Source organism: Pseudopipra pipra, chromosome 24 (genome assembly GCF_036250125.1).
Source record: "Pseudopipra pipra isolate bDixPip1 chromosome 24, bDixPip1.hap1, whole genome shotgun sequence".
NCBI classification, from domain to species: domain Eukaryota; kingdom Metazoa; phylum Chordata; class Aves; order Passeriformes; family Pipridae; genus Pseudopipra; species Pseudopipra pipra.
The window spans coordinates 415,907-435,246 of NC_087572.1; the positions used below are offsets into that span (position 1 = coordinate 415,907).

Here is a 19,340-nt window from a genome sequence, read left to right on the forward strand (position 1 = left end):
TCTGCCAGCCTTGGGAGTCTCCCCCAGGAGACTGCCAGGGTCCATGGGCACGGCACACTGAGGGGCTGGCCATCGGCTTCTCACACAGCTGAGCCCTGGGACCACCTGCTGGGGCACCAGGGCCCTCAGCAGAGCTCCAGGGCCACGGCCACAGCCCTGCAAGAACCAGGGACGAGGGTCAGCCATGCCTGGCACCCACTGCCACTGGCCATGTGGCACCACTGGCCCTTGGGCGGCTGGTGGACACTGATTCTGCATGTGGCTTGTACAGGGCACCGGGTCCAGCACGGTTCCATGCCCACATGTCCTGGGGCACCAGTTCCCATCTGAGCTCCAGTGCAGGATCCTGCTCATCCCCCCTGGCACGGGGAGTCTCAGGGAAGGTGCCCAAGCCCTGACATCCCCTGTGCACCTGAGAGAAGCAGAGTCTGTCCCATAGCCCTCCTGGACACCCCAGTTCAGGCAGAGGAGGAAAGGGGAGCTGATGGCACTGGGAGCAGAACTGCCAGGCTGCTCAGGTGTGCTGGAGGGCAGGTGTCCAGGCAGCCCCACCACAGCCACACTGCTCTCCTGAGCAGGAGCATTTCCTTCTGCTGCACAGCCAGTGATGGAAAAACAAGCAGGCGGTGAGCTCTTTGACTTCGTGCCTTCCCCCCTCCAGAGGACAATAAGCTGCTTTTAATATCTGACATGTTTATTAACAGATGCAGTTGTGACAGCTGATGACTTCATATGCCACTTACCACTAAAATGTTAGTAATAACTCAGAATTAACTGTCATAAATAAAAAAGGCTACAAAGACAACTCGATGGTGTGTCACTCTGCAGTAGTTTACTGAGACCCCGTTGGCTCTGGATGTGAGGCTAGAAGGTCCTTTGTGGAGCTCCAGTCCGGGTTTTGCAACAGTCACAATATTTTGGCTGGATATTGTCTTAGGAGGTGGTACTAGTGGGGTGGAATTCCCTCATGCAGGAGTTTGCACTGGATGCCTTTACAAAGCTGGATACTCTGGTAATAATAATAATAAAAAGCCCCGACCCCGTGGATGGGGATGGAGTCTACGGATTGAGACCAGGATTTATTAATGTGCAAATTGCTCTGATATGATCACATACTTTCTGCTTTGCATACGCAGGGAGCAGCGTGGGCTGATGGAATAGGAACTAGCCTGAGCGATCTTTACGAGCTGAGATCCTGCACATCGCAGAAGGGTTTGTTTCTCCGCGCAAAAGCTGGGACCCTGTAGAAACCTGCTTTAAAAAACAAGTGACCAAAATACTCAAATGCACCAGACTTCTTCATGAACTCGCCATGAATATATTTTTCATTTTTTTTGGCAGAAACGTGCGTGTAACTTTCTCTGGAGGAACCGAGGATTTTTGTAGTTGGTCTTCTAGTATTTTAAATCTGAGAACCCAGTAGAGTCTTTTCTGCAGTGATGAGGGAGTGACAAGTTGGAGGTAAGGGCTTCAGCATGCATGTTTGTGTCGATGGAGCTTTTGCAATGTGGGCTGCTAATGAGGAACGTGAGCCGTGTCAGCATCCGACTGCGGGTTTGCCTTGTGCGACGTGGATAATGGGTTCAGACAATGAGAGCTGTGCGGAATCACAGCAGATCTGTGGGATCCACGTCCCCCCACCCGAGGGGCGCAGGGAATCTGGGCTGCTGCGTGTGTCCCCTGCCACCGTGCCGCCTCCCGGTCTGGGGAAGGGGACACGGAGAGCGGGGCTGGATGTTGATCCGCTTGCTGGAGCTCGTTGTTGATCCTGGACTGGCTGCGGGGTCTCGCGAGCCGTGGTGCGGCGGGTGGCCGTGCCCTGCTGCCTCCACTGATCCCAGAGACAGGGAAAACGGGGGGACGGGGCAGTTAAGCAGATGCTGTGTTCAGTACTGCTGTGGCTGTGCCTAACCCAGCCTCCTGCCAGGCACCCATGGGGGCACAGCAGGCACCCAGAGAGCGTGGGGTAAGTATGTGCTCCTTGGGGTTTCTGATGCGGGATCAGTGGAGAAATGGTTAACAGGGACCATGGCAATAATTAGACATGGTGTGAACACCCAGTGCTGATGTGCCTGGGAAGTGCTGCTGTGGGTCAGTGAGGGTTCCCATGGCCGGGCTGGGACGTGGGTCCCCAGTGAGGCTGCGGGTCAAGGTGACACCTCCACACTGACAGAGCTGGGGTGCTGTGAGACATGGGTGTGGGTGACCCCTGGGCTGCTGGAGTGTTTTATAGACTCGAGTGTGTATGCTCCCTTGAACAGCCCTGGGGACAGAGGAAGGGTGTTCAGGTGATTCAGTTAAGGTTTGAAAGGTGCCTTACAGTAAAAGGCATTAAAACAGGGTAATATTGGCAGAATAAAATGCTGCATGACAAGGCAGGCATGGAGCCTCCACTCTCCTGCACCAGGGTCAGCAGGTACCCACGCAAAAAATCCTGTCACCTGAGTGTCTGTGAACTTGTGGCAGTGCTATTTGGGGTGGCCAGGTCTGTGCTGAGATCCCACGGGGACCGGGACTTGCAGTGAAACATCTGCCTGCTGGAATCATTCTGTCTGAAGTCCATCCATGACCCTGGAGCAGGTGAGCTCCTGACTCCATCCTCTCATCCCCACTGTGGGGCCAGGGCAGCAGAGGCTGGGTGGGAGGATGGTGGCAGCACTGCAGGTCTGGGAATGCCAGTGCTGCGACATGCCTGGAAACCACCCTGGAAAAAGGTCTCGTTTCAGCTGGATCAGCTCCCTGGCCCTCGCAGCCGCTGCGAGAGCAGCAGCACCACCCTGAGGGATGCAGCAGGGAGGAGCTGGGGTGAGGAGCACCCGCTCTGGAGGTGCAGGGCAGTGACTCCCTGAGCACAGCCGAAATGAGCTGGCCCTGCCAGTGTGTGCAGGCAAAGCAGAGCTGAGCATGAGCCCCACGTTTCCATCACCTGAGCTAGATGTGAGCTGGCAAAGCTCTGCCTGCACTGCAGGGCCGGGACTGCAGTGAGCAATAGGGCTGGGGGCCAGGTCAGCCCCCCTGGCCTGTGGGGACAGCCCTGGAGTGGGCAAAGGGACCGTGCAGCTGAGAGAAGTGGCACTGGCAGCAGAGACCGTGCCCCAGGGCAGTGTGAGGGCAATCTGTTGTCTTGCCAAGAATGGAAGTGCTCGTCTGCCTAAGACCTGGCAAACACAGGCAGGTTTACAGTTGTATCCACCACCAACCTGCCTCCAGGAGGATCCTCTGGGATTGCAGCTTCCCCACATGCTCGTGGGCAGCAGGGTGAGAGGGGCTGGCTGCAGGATGCCCTTCACTGCAAACCACCCCGAGCACTGCCAGGCCTGCAGAGCTCAGAGCTCAGTCCCCCCATCCCAGCAGTGCAGGGTACTATCATCCAACAAAAAGGCAGAATTTGGATGTCCTCAGTCCAGGCTGGCAGCAGTGACTAGTCTGGAGGACACCCTGGCTGCCCAATTGCTCCCTCCCACCAGCCGAGTGCCCGTCCTGCCCCATGCCCAGGCCTGAGGCTGAGGGTTATTTTTCCCAGTTTGTTTTCCTCTGCTGCTGGAGTTCACACTGCCCCTGGCTCTGCAGGGCTCATGTTTCCCAGGCAGTGATGTCTCATTGGGAGAGCCAGAGCACCAGGAATCCCTGCAGGAAGGTCCACTTGGCAGATGGTTCCTGTGCACGTGGCCAAGCAGAAAGTCCCAGGTGGTGCTCAGGGCTTTGCCCTGGGCTTTGGAGAAGCAGATCAGCACAGGGCCTATGGCTCACCGGGCTCCTTCCAGCCTGCAAATTCGCATTTACAAAGCCAGCATTCAGGGTCCGTGGTGGAAGGAGCCCTAAGCACTTGACTGGACACGTTTACATTGAAATAAGAGGGGAATGGGGTATTGAGGTGAGCCTCAGCAACTGTGGCTGTGCTTCCAGGTTTGCATCAGACCCCCATGCTCCCCATCCCTGCGGGGTCTGCGAGCAGGGCTGTACCTGATGTGGTGTGTGTCCATCCTGCACATCCCAGGGCACCTGCTGAGCATGTTCCTGCTCAGCAATGGACCTTTGGGGTTCGTGGGGAGCCCTTTTGGGGGAAGAGCAAGGTTTTCAGTGCCCTGGTTTGTGCTGCCCCAAATTGTGTTGTTCTGAGCTTCCTGGTCTGAAATCTGCTTTGGTTCTGCTGTTCTAATGCCTTTTGTTGGCATTTGGGGAGTTATTGATCTGTAGGAGGCTCAAACTCACCTGAGCTGTACCTAATAGACCCAGGTTTGCTTTTCCCACGACTGTAGCCAGATGCCCAGGCAGTGTCCCAGTTGCATTACAGAGCTGTGTTTGCTGGGACAGCTCCAGTGCAATTCCAGATGCTGCTCTGGTTCTGTGGAGAAGCAGCAGTCGTGGACCCTGCAGCTTGCCTCAGGGCTCTGCCTCCTCCTCCTCCAGAGTGTGCCTCCTCAGCGCTGGCATGAAGGCCCTGGAAATCCCCCTGTAAAACATTTCCTGATGTTTTACAGCGCCATGGACAAGCACTCCTGGAGGGAGGCCTGTGGCACTATGGATCACAGGGTTACTTGGAGCAGCTACTGTGACAGGCACCGTGAAAGGCAAGCGAGGAGCCCGTGCCGAGCGGGGCCAGGGCTGGAGCTGGGGGCTGGAGAGGGGAATGGGGTGCTGCTGACCCCCGGGACAGCCCCCACTGCCAGGCCAGGGCAGAGGGGCAGCCGCGAGCAGCAGCCTCTCCTCGGTGTATTCCCCACCAGCGGGTCACAGCACGGCTCCCCAGAGCCAGGGAATGCAGTGCAGGAGCTGGTGGAAGGAGTCAGACCTCAACAATGCTGTGGAGACTCTGCTGCCAGATTGGGCTTTATTATTTTATTTTTTCAGTGAAGTTTATGGGTTGGGGATTTTGCAGAACTTGGCACTGGGATCTAATATCAAATGAAGACCTTCTGGTTCGGAAATTTGACTTAATGCAGCCGTCTTTTATTGTTTCAAGGATTAAGCAGAACAAAGTGGCTCTGCCTGTGCATGTGCAGAGACGTTTGCCAGAGGTGCGTGAGACACTCTGTGGCAGCTGTGACGAGCCAAGAGCGGTGGGACCTTCCTCCACGGAGGGTTCCAGGGTGCTGCTCCCGCAGCATCAGCCCTGCCGACAGGAAAACAGCCCTCGGGAACGCAGGGAGAGAGGGGGACTTGCACAAAGAGAACGAGGGCCCAAACCCTCTCTCTGCGGCCCTGGCTGCCTCCCTCCCGTGGCAGGGCTGGTGGAGCAGGCAGGGAGCTCTGCCACAGGGTCACCAGTGCAGGCACAGCAGGCACTGGCCTTGGGGAGCACCAGCACCGTGGGCACATCCCTGTGTGCCTGTAGAACAGGGACAGTGCTGCTGCCTCTGATACCTGGGTGCCATCATTGGTATTTGAGGGGTTTGGTATTTGAAAGTTCCACAAAGGCAGGCTGGGGAATGTGCTTGGTCATGTGAAGATGGACTCTGCCCTGGGGCTGGGCGGGCTCAGGCTGAACTGTCCTAGCTGCGGACCTGGGACCAAACCAACCCAAGTGAGATTTTGTGAAACTGTGATTCCTCCTGCAGGAAACCTATTCCTGCACATTCGCACCCCTCGCTGACTACTAAGGGGAAATTCAAATACCCTGTCCAGCCCTGGGACCTGAAAAGCCAAATTCTCCCCATCACAGCTGGTGCCCAGCTGGCCGTTGGCAGTGACCTGGCAGTTCCCAGGGGTTGGTTCCTGCTGCTGCTGTAATCAGGCTTGTCCTGCCTCCAGCATCTGGTCCTTCTCTCCCAGGCTCAGTAAACCTTTGGAGAGCCCGTTTACATTACAGATCCCTGGTACGTTCAGCAAGAGGCAATATATCAGCAATTTAGTTATTGTGGATTAGGTCTTGAATATCCTGGGGATATAATGTCGGTCTTTCTCACCTTGTGTGTAGGAGGACTAATGGCAAATTATCTGGATGGTTTATATTTTCTGGTTTGTACTGGAGCTCCCAAGGACCAATTTATCCTGATTGAATTGCAAACAAGGCTTAGTGCCATCTCAGGCTCAGGGGCCAGGCCTCTCCATAAATGAATTCAGACCAATTCAGGTCACCCCAAATTCTTCCTGTCAATGGGATAATGGCATAAATCCTGCTAATGTTTAGACTGGAAATTGTTTGCAGCAACCTGAGCTTGATTGATGGATGGAATAACAGAAAGAATCATAATTTGTGTCCTGAGGTGAGGGTGGGAAGAGCTGGCAGCCTGACCCTTCTGCTGCAGCCCCCTCCGGTGGGCTTGCCACAGACCCTGAGTGCTCAAGGAGGAGATCTGGAAACCTGTGGATCATGTGTGACCTGCTGTGGCACTGGCTCTGCAGCACCTGGATGCCAGTGGCCTTTCTGTGATAAGTGGGCAGTCGTGGTCAAACCCAGGCTCTCTTCAGGCTAGAAGGCAAGGAAATAAGGAGGAAAAAGTGTGTTGTGCTTGTCTGGTTTGTGCTGTGGCCTCAAGGTTTCCCATGGCACTTCCCTGCCCTGGCACTGCACGAGCCCTCAGGGATGGGGTACGTGGAGGTCGCACAAGCTTCACACTGGCTCTTGGCGCGCTGGGGCTGTGTTTGCTCTCTCCGGACATCCATCCCTGCTGCTGTCCTCGCGCTGGGGGACTGTGCCCAAACTGTGAGTGTTTTGTAAACACGGCGTGTGCTTCCTGCGAACGCCCTTCACCGGCAAAGCCGCCGTAATTAAAAGCCGAGGGCGGGCGGAGCAGGCGGCGGCCCCGCGCTCCCTCCGGAGCCGCTGGCGCTCGGTGCTCATTTGGGGAGTTTGGGTCGTGCTGTCCTGACGTGCCTGCTCACACCAGCTCGTGTCCCCGGGCTGCTCTGGCCGTGCCGTGCATTGCCGTACCGTGCCACACCGCCTGTCTGGAGGGTCTCTCCTGACCCCACCTCGCAGGGATGCCCCGCACCATGCCCAGGTCCCCACACAAGGTGCAGAGGGGCTGCAGGGCTAGAAGGATCCCCGGTCTGCACAGCTCTCTGCTCCCTAAATGCTCCCACAGCTCGGCTTAAGCACTTGACAGTGTTTATAAAGCAGCTTGCAGCAAACAGGCTTGGAAGTGCAGAAGAAGTTGGTGTTTACACGAGTGACTAATTATTTATTTGAAAATCCTGTGGACGAGCCGCGAGCTGTAACGACAAGCACATGGGGAGTGCTGGGCTCCTGCCCCAGCGGTCACAACAGGGATACGGTGAAAAGTTCAGAGCCACCGGGGTGGGGGGACAGTGGCAGTGCCCCACAGCACCCGATGGCCTCCAGCCTGGCCAGCACGGCTGAGCCAGCACTGCCGGGAGGTGCTTTAGCCGGGCACAGTCAGCGCTGTGGTGTGTGCTGCACAAGGCCTGGTGGTACCCGGGTCACCTCTCCCTGCAGCAGCTGCCTCAAGGTGCTGCCAGCCCACACCTGCTGCTGGAGCAGCCCCCTCCTTTCATGGTTCTTCTGCTGTAGCCATAACCCATCTCAGGGGGCTGGAGCAAGGGGGCTGCTTGGGCCAGGGGCCTTTTAGCCAATCCCCCTCCCCAGGGTGGGTAAGGGAGAAGAAGACAGGCTGCCCAGGGCCCGTGTCCATCCCAGGCTGCAGCCAGGCTCCCTTCCAGCACCATTGCCACCAGTCATTTGGGGCATCGGTGATTGCGCAGTTATTATAAAGGGATTAAAACAATTTTCTGTTTCATTTGACTTCACAGAGCGAATGTTGTTGCCTTTATTCTCACACAATGGCTGCCGTCGGCGGGGCTTTGCTCTGCCAGCTGCAGAGAGGAGCTGGTCCCTGCCTGGCTGTGCCAGAGCTCTTGGTGCAGCCTGAAGTTCACCCTTCCTGCACGCCAGGCACAGGGCACGGGGAAAACCACCTGAAAACCACATGGAAAACGCCCCTGGCCAGCAGCCTGGCAAAGCAAGGGCTTGGGCATTCCCAGGCAAGAACAGGGCATGTGGAGTCCTCGGCACCAGCAACCGCCCTCTGCCTGTGTTTCCCTTGGCTCTCCAGGAGTTCATTCAGAGCCATCGGTTTGCTGCCCACACTGTCCTGCTGGTGTTGCCGTCCTGTCCCCCTGTCCTGCCACACACTCACCGTGGTTGGCAAGGGCAGGGCAGCACTCACAGCAGGGCCATGGGACACAGCGAGCCTGGGCAGAGCAGCTCCTGCTGACCCTGCCCTGTGCTCCAGGGAATGGGAGCTGGGAGGTTTGGAAATTCCCTTGGAGCAGAAATACAGCATTTTGGGCAGCTCATGAAGGATCCCGTCCCGTCCCCAGACAGCCCCTGCCCCTGCTGGGGATTGCAGGCTCGCTCTCTCTTCAGCTCGACTACCAGCCCCAGAGGTGCCCACTTGAATGGGAAACATCTTGTGTGCTTGGCACCCGCAGCAGCAGCCATCTGCCGCTCGGGGAGGGCAGCCCAGGGGTCTGGCTCTCTTTTAAACAAGTTCCAGCTATAACTGTTTGCAGCACTGGTGGATGGCAAAGCTGCACTGAGCATTTTGACGGGTGCTCACTATTAGCAAGAGGGACCTGTGGATGAGGCTGGAGCGGTTCTCCCCACGCCGCTCGGGTGCCACCAGCACCTCCAGTTCACCCCACAGCCCCCATGCTCGCCCCCAGCCATCGTGGGAGTGGTGCTGGCTGTCGAGTTAACCTCTTGTCCTCTTCCTTTGCAGTTTCTGTCAGTGCACCTGGAAACTGTGAGCAGCTAAAGCCTGCTGCCAAGCCCCCAATGGGACCAAGGCCAAGCTCCTGCGCTCCTCACAGGGATGAAGGTAGAGCCATGTTACCTGCTACCTAAGCTCGCTGGTGCTGATGTGGTTTGTGGATATGGTCCCAGACCAGGCTCCGTGCACAGACTCTCAGCTCTGATCCCACCTGAGACGTTTTAGCAGCAGCAGAGACCCCAGCTGTGGAGTGGGCTCCCCCGACCACCCCGTGACGGAGGGCCTGCAGCGCTGGAGAGTTACTATGCAGCTTGGACTGCTTGTGGTGGTGGTTTTTCTAAGCTCGATGGATCTAACAGGCAGCAGCAAAGTGGTGAAGGGCAAGAGGCAAAGACGAAGTATGTATGAAATGCTTTTCTTCTCTCCTTCCTCTCGTGGTGCCGGGCGGGTCCCGCGGGTGCCGACTGTTCCCAGCACAGACGGGCAGGGCCTGCCGTGCCCTGCGAGCTGCCCCAGTCCCACTGCCGGGCACAGACACAGTGCCCTGTCCCTCTGGACCTGCCAAAGCCCCGAGGTCACGGAGGGGTCAGTTATCCCCCCTGCCCAGAGGGTCCCTGGCCAGGGCTCATGTGGGGCAGCCAAACAGAACTGGCACAAGAGCAGCCACAAGCATTTGCCCTCCTCTATGTAAGCTCATGTTAGAACTGTTTTACATTAAAACTGTTTTAAATTAAATTATATAACATTGATTTGATATTAAAACTGGGACTGCTGAGCCCTGGGAGAACAAGGAAAACCTGACATCATGGTTAATGCTATAAAGGGCAATTTCCAGCAAGGGCCCAGTTTATACCTTTGCCATGGATGCAGAGCTTGGGGCCACGGCTCAGCGCTGCAGGAGGGATGGGGTCACATCCCCGAGAGGTCCCTGCATACAGGGGCCAGGGCACACAGTGCCAAGTGGCATCCAGACCCAGTGAACCCTCCTGGCAGCCGGGGGGCTGGGGGCTTCGGGATCCCTGCTGGGGACCCCCCTGCTTTCTGTGTCACTTCCCCAGGCTGTGGCAGCCCCCAGACCCACAGACCCAGCAATGGGGCTGGGGCAGGCAGGGGGGCTGCTGGGCTCTCGGGTCATGGTGAGGGGACAGGGGAGTTCTCTTACCTCTCCTCCTGGCACGTGAACACTGTGCTGCTCTGCGCTCGCTTTTGAAGTGTAGTAAACAAGGTATTTAAAAGAATACATCTTTTAAATACACAGCTTTTCTATAAACAAGGACATGGCTTGCATAATAAACTAATAAAAATAACCTGCATTCTAGCCCATAAAGAATGCGATTGGTTTCAAAACAACCAGCATTTTACATGATAATTAAAAGCAGAAAACTCTCAAGACATGGGATTGAGTATTTTTCTTGGACTGAACATAGGAGCTGAGAACACATCTCTATTTTGGGGGCAGTGACATCTCCCGACTGCCAGAGAGAGTTTAACATAGGCAGGGTCAGAGTGAGCTCCAGCCTGGGATGCAGCTTGGGTGGAATTAGTCAAATGGTTTCACTCCAGGGCCATGTGCTCTGGTCCCCACCGCTCCTCGAGGTGGAGGCACCGCCAGCTCCGAGCAGGGAGGCTGCAGGAGGTGCTGGAGCCCTGGGCACGTGCCCACTGTGAGTGTCTGCCCCACACGTGTGTCAGGACTGACAGGCAGGGCTGGGAGCAGTAAGAGAGGCAGTGCTGGGGCTCTGGGTACAGCTGGTGGCTGCTTCTGGATCCTGCTCCTCACCACTGCCACTGTGATGACTCTGTGCTCCAGGCAGCACTGGTGCCTCTGGGCACTGGGCACGGGGCTGTGGTGCCCAGCCAGAGCGGGCTGGGAGCGTGTCAGTGCTGCAGGACCCCAGCCCTCACTCTGCCTCAGTTCTTCCCCTTCCTGCCCATGGTGCTGGTGGTTTGGGGTCACAGCTGGTGCCTGCAGAGCCTGGCACTAACCACCACCTCTCTCCTGCTCTTCCAGTCAGCACCGAGCTGAGTCAGGGCTGTGCCAGAGGCTGCGACCTGTGCTCTGAGTTCAATGGGTGCCTGAGGTGTTCCCCCAAACTCTTCATCCTTCTGGAGAGGAACGATATCCGACAAATTGGGATCTGCCTGCCTTCTTGTCCACTGGGATACTTTGGCCTTCGCAATACAGACATGAACAAGTGCATCAGTGAGTGTGGGGATGGGAGGGAACGGGCACGGGTGGGTGGCAGAGCTCTGCAGGGCATCGTGTGCCTTCGCTGTGGCTGTATGGAAGGGGAGAGCATTGCTGAGCAGAGCAGTCGCCTGCCCTGGCAATAACCCTCACTCAGCACCACATAGGCATGCTGTGGGCACGGGATCTTGCAGGATGTTTGGGCAGCTCTCTTTGGGCTGCCAGACTGGCACCATTTTCCTCTGGGAGGAGGGGGATCCTTTCAGCCATTTAGGTACTGCTCAGACAAGTGCCTTTTCTCCTCCCCTCCTGCTCACCATAGCCAGGCAGCTCTGAGGGAGATCATTGGCCTGTGGCTACCTCCTGCAACCAGAGCACCAGAAAGAGCTGGACATGGAAACGTGATCACTCCTCTGGCAGTTCCATGCACAGCACCTTCCTGGCAAGGCTTCCACATAACTCCCTTTCCATGCAGACCGTCCTGTAGCTGCAGTTGTTGATCCAGGACTTTGCACTGTCCCCTTCAGCTGACTGATGATCAGCTGCATATCAGCCCAAAACTTTCCCACCCTGTCTGATTCTGTCCTGGCAGCAGCTGCTGTGGGCCATGAGAGCTGCAGCACAGGTCTGTCTTGTACAGGGAATGGTGCAAAGAAAACTGACTTCTGAGCGGCACAGTCAGGCCTGGCAGGACACTTAGAGACATCTCAGAGATGTGCCCTGCTGCTGGAAAATCCCTGGGAGCCAAGACTGAGCTCCAGTTGGCAGTGTGGATCTTCTTGTGTCTTTTGCTCACATCAGATTACATGATGGCTTTGGTGTTTTTTTCCTCAGAATGCAAAATTGAGAACTGTGAGTCCTGTTTCAGTCGAAACTTTTGCACAAAATGTAAGGAAGGTTTGTATTTGCACAAAGGGAGATGTTACGTCACGTGCCCCGAAGGCTACGCTGCTGCCAACGGCACCATGGAGTGCAGCAGTCCTGGTAAGTGGCCTCAGCAGTCCTGGCAAGTGGCCTCAGCAGTCCTGGCAAGTGGCCTTGGGCCCAGTGGTGGGTGGGGGTGACAGCACAGCCAGACCCAGCTGGGGCAGAGCTCTCTGGGAACCAGCCTGGATGGAGAGCAGCCCCCAGGGTTTGTGAAGTGCGACCCAGAGCTGGTGTGGTGCAGTAAGGAAGGAGGTGCTTGGGAATTTAGGAAGCTGCTGGGGAAACACACATTCCCTTCCAGCCTAAGGTGGGGGAGAGATGCGATGTTGTGCAGGGGCTCTGGGAAGGCCTGAGGTAGCAATCCAGGAATGGGAGTTACTGCTGAGCTCTCTTCTTTTCTGGCAGCACAATGTGAAATGAGTGAGTGGGGGCCCTGGGGGCCCTGCTCCAAGAAGAGGAAGCTCTGTGGCTTCAAGAAGGGCAATGAAGACCGAAGCCGGCGGATTCTGCAGGCTCCCTCTGGAGACGTGTCCCTGTGCCCACCCACCACAGAGGTGCGCAGATGCACTGTGCAGAAGAGCCAGTGCCCTGAAGGTGAGCAGAGGGGGAGTCTCTGGCTGTCCCTCCCCACACCCTGTATTGCTCCGTCAGACACAAATATTCAGCCGGTTGTCCAGTGTCACAAATGCTCAGCACAGCTCCCTAACCCTTTATGGAGCAGGGTACACAATGTGATGGCAGCTAGGAAGAGCCCTGGGTGTAAGAGGCATGGCCCCCAGGGTGAAAGGGGCATAGCTTCCAGGGGGGGTGATGCTCAGCACAGCTTGCTGCATGTCCCACAGGCTTTCAGCTATTTTAGCTTCTTCCCTGGCCGAGAGCAGCTGAGGGTGCATGCCTGTGTGCTGCCACCATGGGGTTTGTCCTCCCTACCAGAATGCTCAGGTCTATTTTTCACAGGAATTAGAGTGTCCTCAGGATGAACTGTGGTTTGGTTATCCTGTTATAGGATGGACAAGGATTGCAGCTGGGTTGAGTGTTCTGAGGTAAAACAGTTCTGAGCAGTCACTAACAGCACAGGGATGAACCAGCGGGGCAGGGGGAGGTGGGCACAGCCAATCCATCCCCTCATGGCTCGTTCCACCAGAGAGCCTCACACTGCCTCTTTGCTTTACTGCAGGGAAAAGGAAGAAAAAGGAAGAGCAAGGAAAGCAAGATAATGGAAATAGAAATCGAAAAGACACCAAAGACACTAAGTCTGGCACGAAGAAGAGGAAGAGCAAACAGAGAGGGGCCGCGGTGCCCATGACGCCCGCCAGCCCTGCCCAGTAGCTGGCCCTGCGCGTCACCCGATGGCAAGACTCCATTGCTGCTATGTATATGAAAGCTTTATTGGACAGAGCACTGCTCCACACACCTACACGTGTCCAGACAGACATATACTCCAGACTGATCCAGAGACCAACAGAGGCCTTGCACACAATACTTCAGGAGGCTGCACACACCCCGGGCCCGGGAAGGACAGAAGGACACTGCCAAGGAGAGGAAGCTGCCGAGGAGAGGAAGCGCACACAGAGAGGGGAAGCCCAAGGGTCCAGGGCTCTGCGGGGACACTGCGGGGAGGAGAGGTGGAGCATGAGCCAGCAAAGGACACAGATGAGAGATTTCATGACCAAAGGCCTCAACTGGAGCCTGAGTGCGTGGCCCCACACGGCCCCAGTGCAGCCCCACAGAGCCAGGGGATGAGACTGGACTTGCACGGCTGCTCACCCCAACCCGGGACCCAGACACACATGGCAGTGGCCTCTTTCTCTTTCCCATACCCTTTATTTTGTGTTTTAAGCTGTATGACTTTATCGTTGCAAATACATGTTAAAAGTTTGTGGTAAGAAGTCAGTGGTATCTGCCCTGAATCTGCTTCAAAGAATTATTTCAAATTAAAAAAAAAAAAAAAAAAAAAAACCAACCAAAAAAAAAACCCAAAAAACAAAATGACAACCAGCTTCCTGAGTGTGTGGTTCATACCTTGGCCCCTATGGAGGCTGGTGTCCCACAGGACAGAGACTCACTTGTGGAAGGGAAACTCACCAAAGCTTTAAGAAAATCCCAGAGAATGCTGCCAGCTGCACTGCAGCCACAAACCAGCTGCCCTGCACACAGGACCCCGGCTGTGCCCCGCCGAGCCCCGAGGAATTCCCTTCTGAAGGATCCAGTTAACACACAGCAAATTGAGAAAATGAGAGGTTACAACGAACCACAGGTTGCCAAAACATTGTGACTCCGCTTGGACAGTCACAGCTGTGGGACTATGGTGGGCTGGGGACACACTGGTCCAGCTACTGGACACCACCCCAGCACGTGGCAGGAGGGAGGCAGGCAGGAGGGGAAGGCACAGCTCAGGTTCTGCAGAAGAGAAATAAATTTTTAAGTTGGGTAGAAACTACTTGTCTGCATGCCACCATCTGGAATTCCCTGGAATTCTCCTGCTCTGCATGAGCCGACATCTGGACAGAGGAATCAGGACAAGGATTGTGCAGAACAGACCTAGCAAGGCCCATGCAGGGTGCGTGGGAATGCTGTCAGCTCTGCACGGGGAGTTCTACCTTTGGTGGTGTCACAAAGTGCCACATCACTCACTGCCCTCGCATTTTAAAATGTGCTTCCTCTGTAGAATTGTGTGGAGACACATTTAATTCCTCCAGAGATCACCAAAAGCCCTCTGGTCCTGAGGGATGGAGCTGGGGAGATGCTTGGCTCCCAGAGATGTGCCCCGGGTGGATCAGGGACATGCTGCTGGAGCTCCAGCTCCCCTGGGAGGGTGATGGGCAGGGGAAAGCTCACCCCAAACTAAACCTGGCGAGTCCAATCACCACTGCGCTCACGTTGTACGTCCCTCTGCTCTGTGGTTTTGGAGGGCAGAGCGAGCCAGCGGGTGTGAGGGGACACCTGTGGGAGAGCCCCCATCTCTCTAAGGGGTCACCTGCCCACACCTGCAGCCCTGGGTCTCTCCTGCAGCTCACGGCGCCCGCTGAGGACTCGGCTCTGGCACAGGACACCCCGACTCCCCTCCCCGCCGCCCCGGGGCTGGCTCGGCTCGCTGCAGGACGTGGGGGCTGCACAGTTGTTTCAGCTCCGGAGCTGTACCAAGCCCTCCGTGACTGCTCTGCTGGCAGAAAACCTTTCAGCCCATCATCCACTTTGTGTTTAAGTAAACAAGAAGCTGTTACATCTTTGAAAGGGGATTCCATTTCAGCACAATGATAAACGACCAGCATACCAAGCAGGGAGAGAAAGAGGTTCTTAAAAGTCATGCTTTGAGTTGTTTATGGATCATGTTCAGACGATTCCTGAAAGCCTCCTAGCTGAAAGATCCGATCTCATTCTATTTTCTAGCCTGTGAGAGAAGTATTTTGTTTGTGCCACAGTGTTGCATGTGAGGAGAACCATTTTCCCTTCCGCTTTCAGCAGCACCCACCAGTGACCTGCTGATGAAGCTGAGCTCACTCCCTCGCTGTGCCTCCCTCCTGCTGCCCTATCCCCATCCAGTCCTCAGCAAGGATTAGGGAAAACAGAGAGTGCACAAGGAAGGTTTTCTACACGAGGCTCTGTTAATGACTCGATTCCCTGCAGTGACTCCTGGCACTATTAGCACAACTATTTCAAAACTAAACTGCATATAATAAATGAACAGAACCTATTTTAGAGAACTCTAGAGATTTTTAGAAAAACTGTCAAACTTCTTTTGCTTGTAGCCTCTTCCCTTCTTTCTTCTTTTTCATAGCAAAATGGGAAGAAAAAGGGACAAAGGCAACAGGAAGTTTAAAATGCATATTAAGAATATCCAAGATTTTTCAGTATGGTAATTTTAAAATTAAATTGGTTTAGAACAATTAGGAGAAAAACCATAAGAAATAAATCAATTTTTTTTAATTATTTTTTGAATCAGCTCAAGAACTGTGCTTATTCCCACTCCCAGAGAGCAGGTTTAGTTATGAATTTAGGAACATTATGCCTTTGACCAACGTGAACTGCATGCTGAGCTCCCCAGTCCAAGCTGAGATGTCCTTAGCAAGGTGATGTCACCTCAACTCACACGCACATGAAACGTTCTCTTTCCGCCCACCAAATAACCCTGTTGTGGTGTTCTCTCCATGGCATCACTGTAAAATACACATGTTTAAACAAATAAATCAATAAATGGGTTTGCTGAAGCAGCTTAATTTGTTTATTCATCAAAATTGGAGTCAAATCCCAAATAACCAAAAATGTCCCCAGACAGAGCCAGCCTCTCCTGAGAGCCGTCTGTCTACATCCAGGAGCCAAAGGAATCGACACAGATCACGATGGGAACATCACTGCTCCGACTCCTGGGCGTGTTCCCACCCTGTGCCTTGACCAGCTCGATGCTGAACTGGAGAAGCAGCTGTTGGATGGACAATCAGACAGACAGATCCTTTGTCAGGAACTCTGCTGCGCAGAAAACACCCTTATTTTCCCTGCTGAACAACCTGGTATTATTCACTGGACAGAATTCCACTCAGAATCCGCAGGACAGTTTCTAGGCAGCTTCCTCAGCTTTTGGGCAACCCCTTCCATGCCATGGGGGACAAAGGGCCAGGAATAATGAACAGCTTACAGTCATGGGTTTGAAACAGTTCAATTTCACTCTCATTTGCTGAGATTCAGAAGCTAAAGCAGATGAATGTCACCAAACACAGGTCAGTTCTATCCTGTTCTTACCCTCTGTGGGTAATATAAATCTGTATTTTTTGTCAGATACAGTCAATGAACTGTGTGCACACACTCCTCATGCAGTAATTCACTGGATTTCTGCCCCAGAGAGGTAGGGGCAATGTATATACTGCTTAGCCCGTGTTTATGTTAAAATGGTTTCTCACTCAGAAGAAATCTTACCTTTGATTAAAGGAAACAGAGTAGAATAGTGAAACAGGTTATCTCCAACACTATTGTTTGGATTACATTTTCTGAGAACACTAAAAGGGATAGCTCAGATATATATTTACAGATTTTATTAAGTCAATAGCCTTCACAGAGAGAGTGAGAGAGAGATGTTAGGCACCATGCTTTAAAAAATCTCTATTAAAATTACAGAAATACCAGTGTATTTAACCAGTCACCATAAATAAATCACCCTGATCGCCTTTATGTACACAGTAATACATCACACCCAACTGAATGCCAAACCATAGTTTAGATGGAGCTTCTTGCTGGAATCTCCATGATTTTTGAAGAGCAGCAGGATCTTAGTAAGAAAAAAAGAGGCAGCCAGGTAGGTTGTGTTGTTATTTACAGCCCGAGGTGAAGTGCCAGGTTAGAGGCACTGACAGGGCTGCTCAAGGCCATGGCCCCTCTTGTGCCCCATGGGAACCCAGCCGGACAGGGAAGTTACTTTTCATCACTGTTAAAATCAAACACCACAGGAGAACATTTACATGTAACTGCTTTAGCCCTCAGGGTGCTGGTGAACTCCAGGTCTCTGTGCCCAGAGTGAAGCCGAGGGCTCTGCAGAGCGGGCACAGCTCCGAGGGCTCGACCCTGCTGGGCACAGCTCAGCCTGGGCTCTCCAAGTCCTCTTACACCTTTTGGCCTTTTTTCTTGACTTGGGTTTTCTCCTCCCTCCCGACTTCCAGTCCCCATTTTGGGAACAGTCTGGGATCACTTTGGTTTTTCTGTTCAGGAGCCATCAAACCTGGAGCCTTTTTGCCAGGGAGCCTCTTGCTCCTGTCAGCTGTATCCCTGGAAAGCTATTCCTCAGGAACTGAGCTGGGAAAGCTGCTGTGCTGATAAACCACCTATGGTGTCTTCTGGTTGTGATTTTGAAGATGAGCTACAAAGGCCACTTGAGTCCCTGTGCTCTGCAGGGAATCGCTGCAATAGAGTGAGATGGCTGATGCTGCTTTATCCTGTTAAATAAAACAGGAGCTCGATACCACACTGAAAAAGGGCTCTGAGTGCAAGTCCAGTCTTGTTCTGAACTCTTGGAAATCTACTTTTCCTTCATTTAATTGACAAAATGTGTAGATCACACAAGGAAGACAGCCCCTGCCAAAAATCCAACATCACTAGTTTTTAATAATACAATGGGAATAACCCCTCAGAACATATGTAATTATGGGAATGAGTCATTCCAATGGCATCATGTAACCCTGTTCCATGGGATTTGACAAGGATGAGGCCACATAAAACTCGAAATTATTTCATTTCAGCCCCGGTCAGGGCAGGAGCTGAGGCTGTGTGGCAGAGCTGATGGACACCGAGCTCCAACCCCGCTGTCCCGCCGGTCCCACTGCACCCAATGGACACAGGGCAAGAGAAAGTTAAAGATCCAGAGGGGAGGGATGCATCAATAGCAAAGGAAAAGCTGTGAGTCATAGAGTAACAAAAGATCAGTTTAGAGGAACAATACTTATCAGATACACAACAAACAGCTGCAGGGACACTGCCAGTTAAACACCAACTGTTGGCCCCAGTGATGGAATTTGGGTCAGGGAACATGTGAGAACAAGGAGAGTGCAGCAGAAAGGATGAGTTGGTGCCAGTCTGAATGCAGGTCCCACACGTGATCAGCAGGATCTTAGGACAGAAAATCCCACCCATAGCCCACTCCAACGGGGACACGCTGTGAGCACAGCCAGGGACAGGGGCTGAGCCCTCACTGCCAAAGCTTCCAGCCTGGGAATTCAGCACCCAGCTCTGAGGCATCCCCAAGACAAGTTCTCCACACCACAACCTCCTGCCCAAAGCTGGCTGGGTTTATTCTCTCACAGAAAGAGACAGGGACCTTCTGGCTGCACCCCAAGATCTCTTGCTAACAATAAAGGAGTTTTCTTAAGGGAAAGGAAGAAAGAGTGGGGAAGAGCAGAGCAAGTATTACTCAACTATTTAGTCTAAAATTTTGAAAATCAAAAGGATCTTCTGACAGATTGATATCGACTCTAATAGAAAACACACTTGTCCTGGGAAAACTCTCCTACATGAGCCTCGAGTCTGATAGCTTAGACAATTATCTACAATTTGGAATTGATTTTTATGCCCACATCAGTGTGTACTTTTTCAATGCCCAAGGCACAGATAATTCTATTAAGAGAAAAACCAGAACTTGTAGGCTTAAGCCAAACAGCCTCCAAACTCCAGACTCCATCTTACAAAACATCTCCCAGGCCTGACTCATCAGGGCTCCCTTGCACAGCAGGGACTCTGCACCTCACAGCAAAACGCTGAAAATCATTAAAAGAACAAAACCCCAGCAGCTCTGTTATTGTTCTGGGTTTAGAGGAGCATTAGCAGCACCAGAAGGATGTTGCACTGGCCAGGAATGCTCTGCTGCTAATAAGTGTTTAGGAAGGATGGGCCAGGGCTGTGTTTTGGGGAAGGATTTCCCAAGGTGCTGAGCTTGGCCCCGGCCCAGGCTCTGGTATCAATTAACACCATTTCAGTGCAGCTTTGTTCATTTCCCCTAGGTGAGGAGCTTTCAGACTGCTATTAAAATCTGGCAGTAACACAAACGTAGGCTTAGGCTTTAGACATAGAAT

General features: G+C 53.8%; 1 protein-coding gene across 1 annotated transcript; it reads left to right on the plus strand.

Moving 5' to 3' along the window:
• The first annotated feature begins 943 nt into the window (after positions 1 to 943).
• On the plus strand, positions 944 to 15,998 carry RSPO1 (R-spondin 1). Its single transcript, XM_064635522.1, has 7 exons — positions 944 to 1,012; positions 1,137 to 1,461; positions 8,685 to 9,073; positions 10,687 to 10,878; positions 11,698 to 11,847; positions 12,196 to 12,384; positions 12,968 to 15,998. The coding sequence occupies exons 3-7, from the start codon at positions 8,980 to 8,982 to the stop codon at positions 13,117 to 13,119; spliced, it is 777 nt and encodes a 258-aa protein (XP_064491592.1). The 5' UTR covers positions 944 to 1,012; positions 1,137 to 1,461; positions 8,685 to 8,979; the 3' UTR covers positions 13,120 to 15,998.
• Positions 15,999 to 19,340: the final 3,342 nt, after the last annotated feature.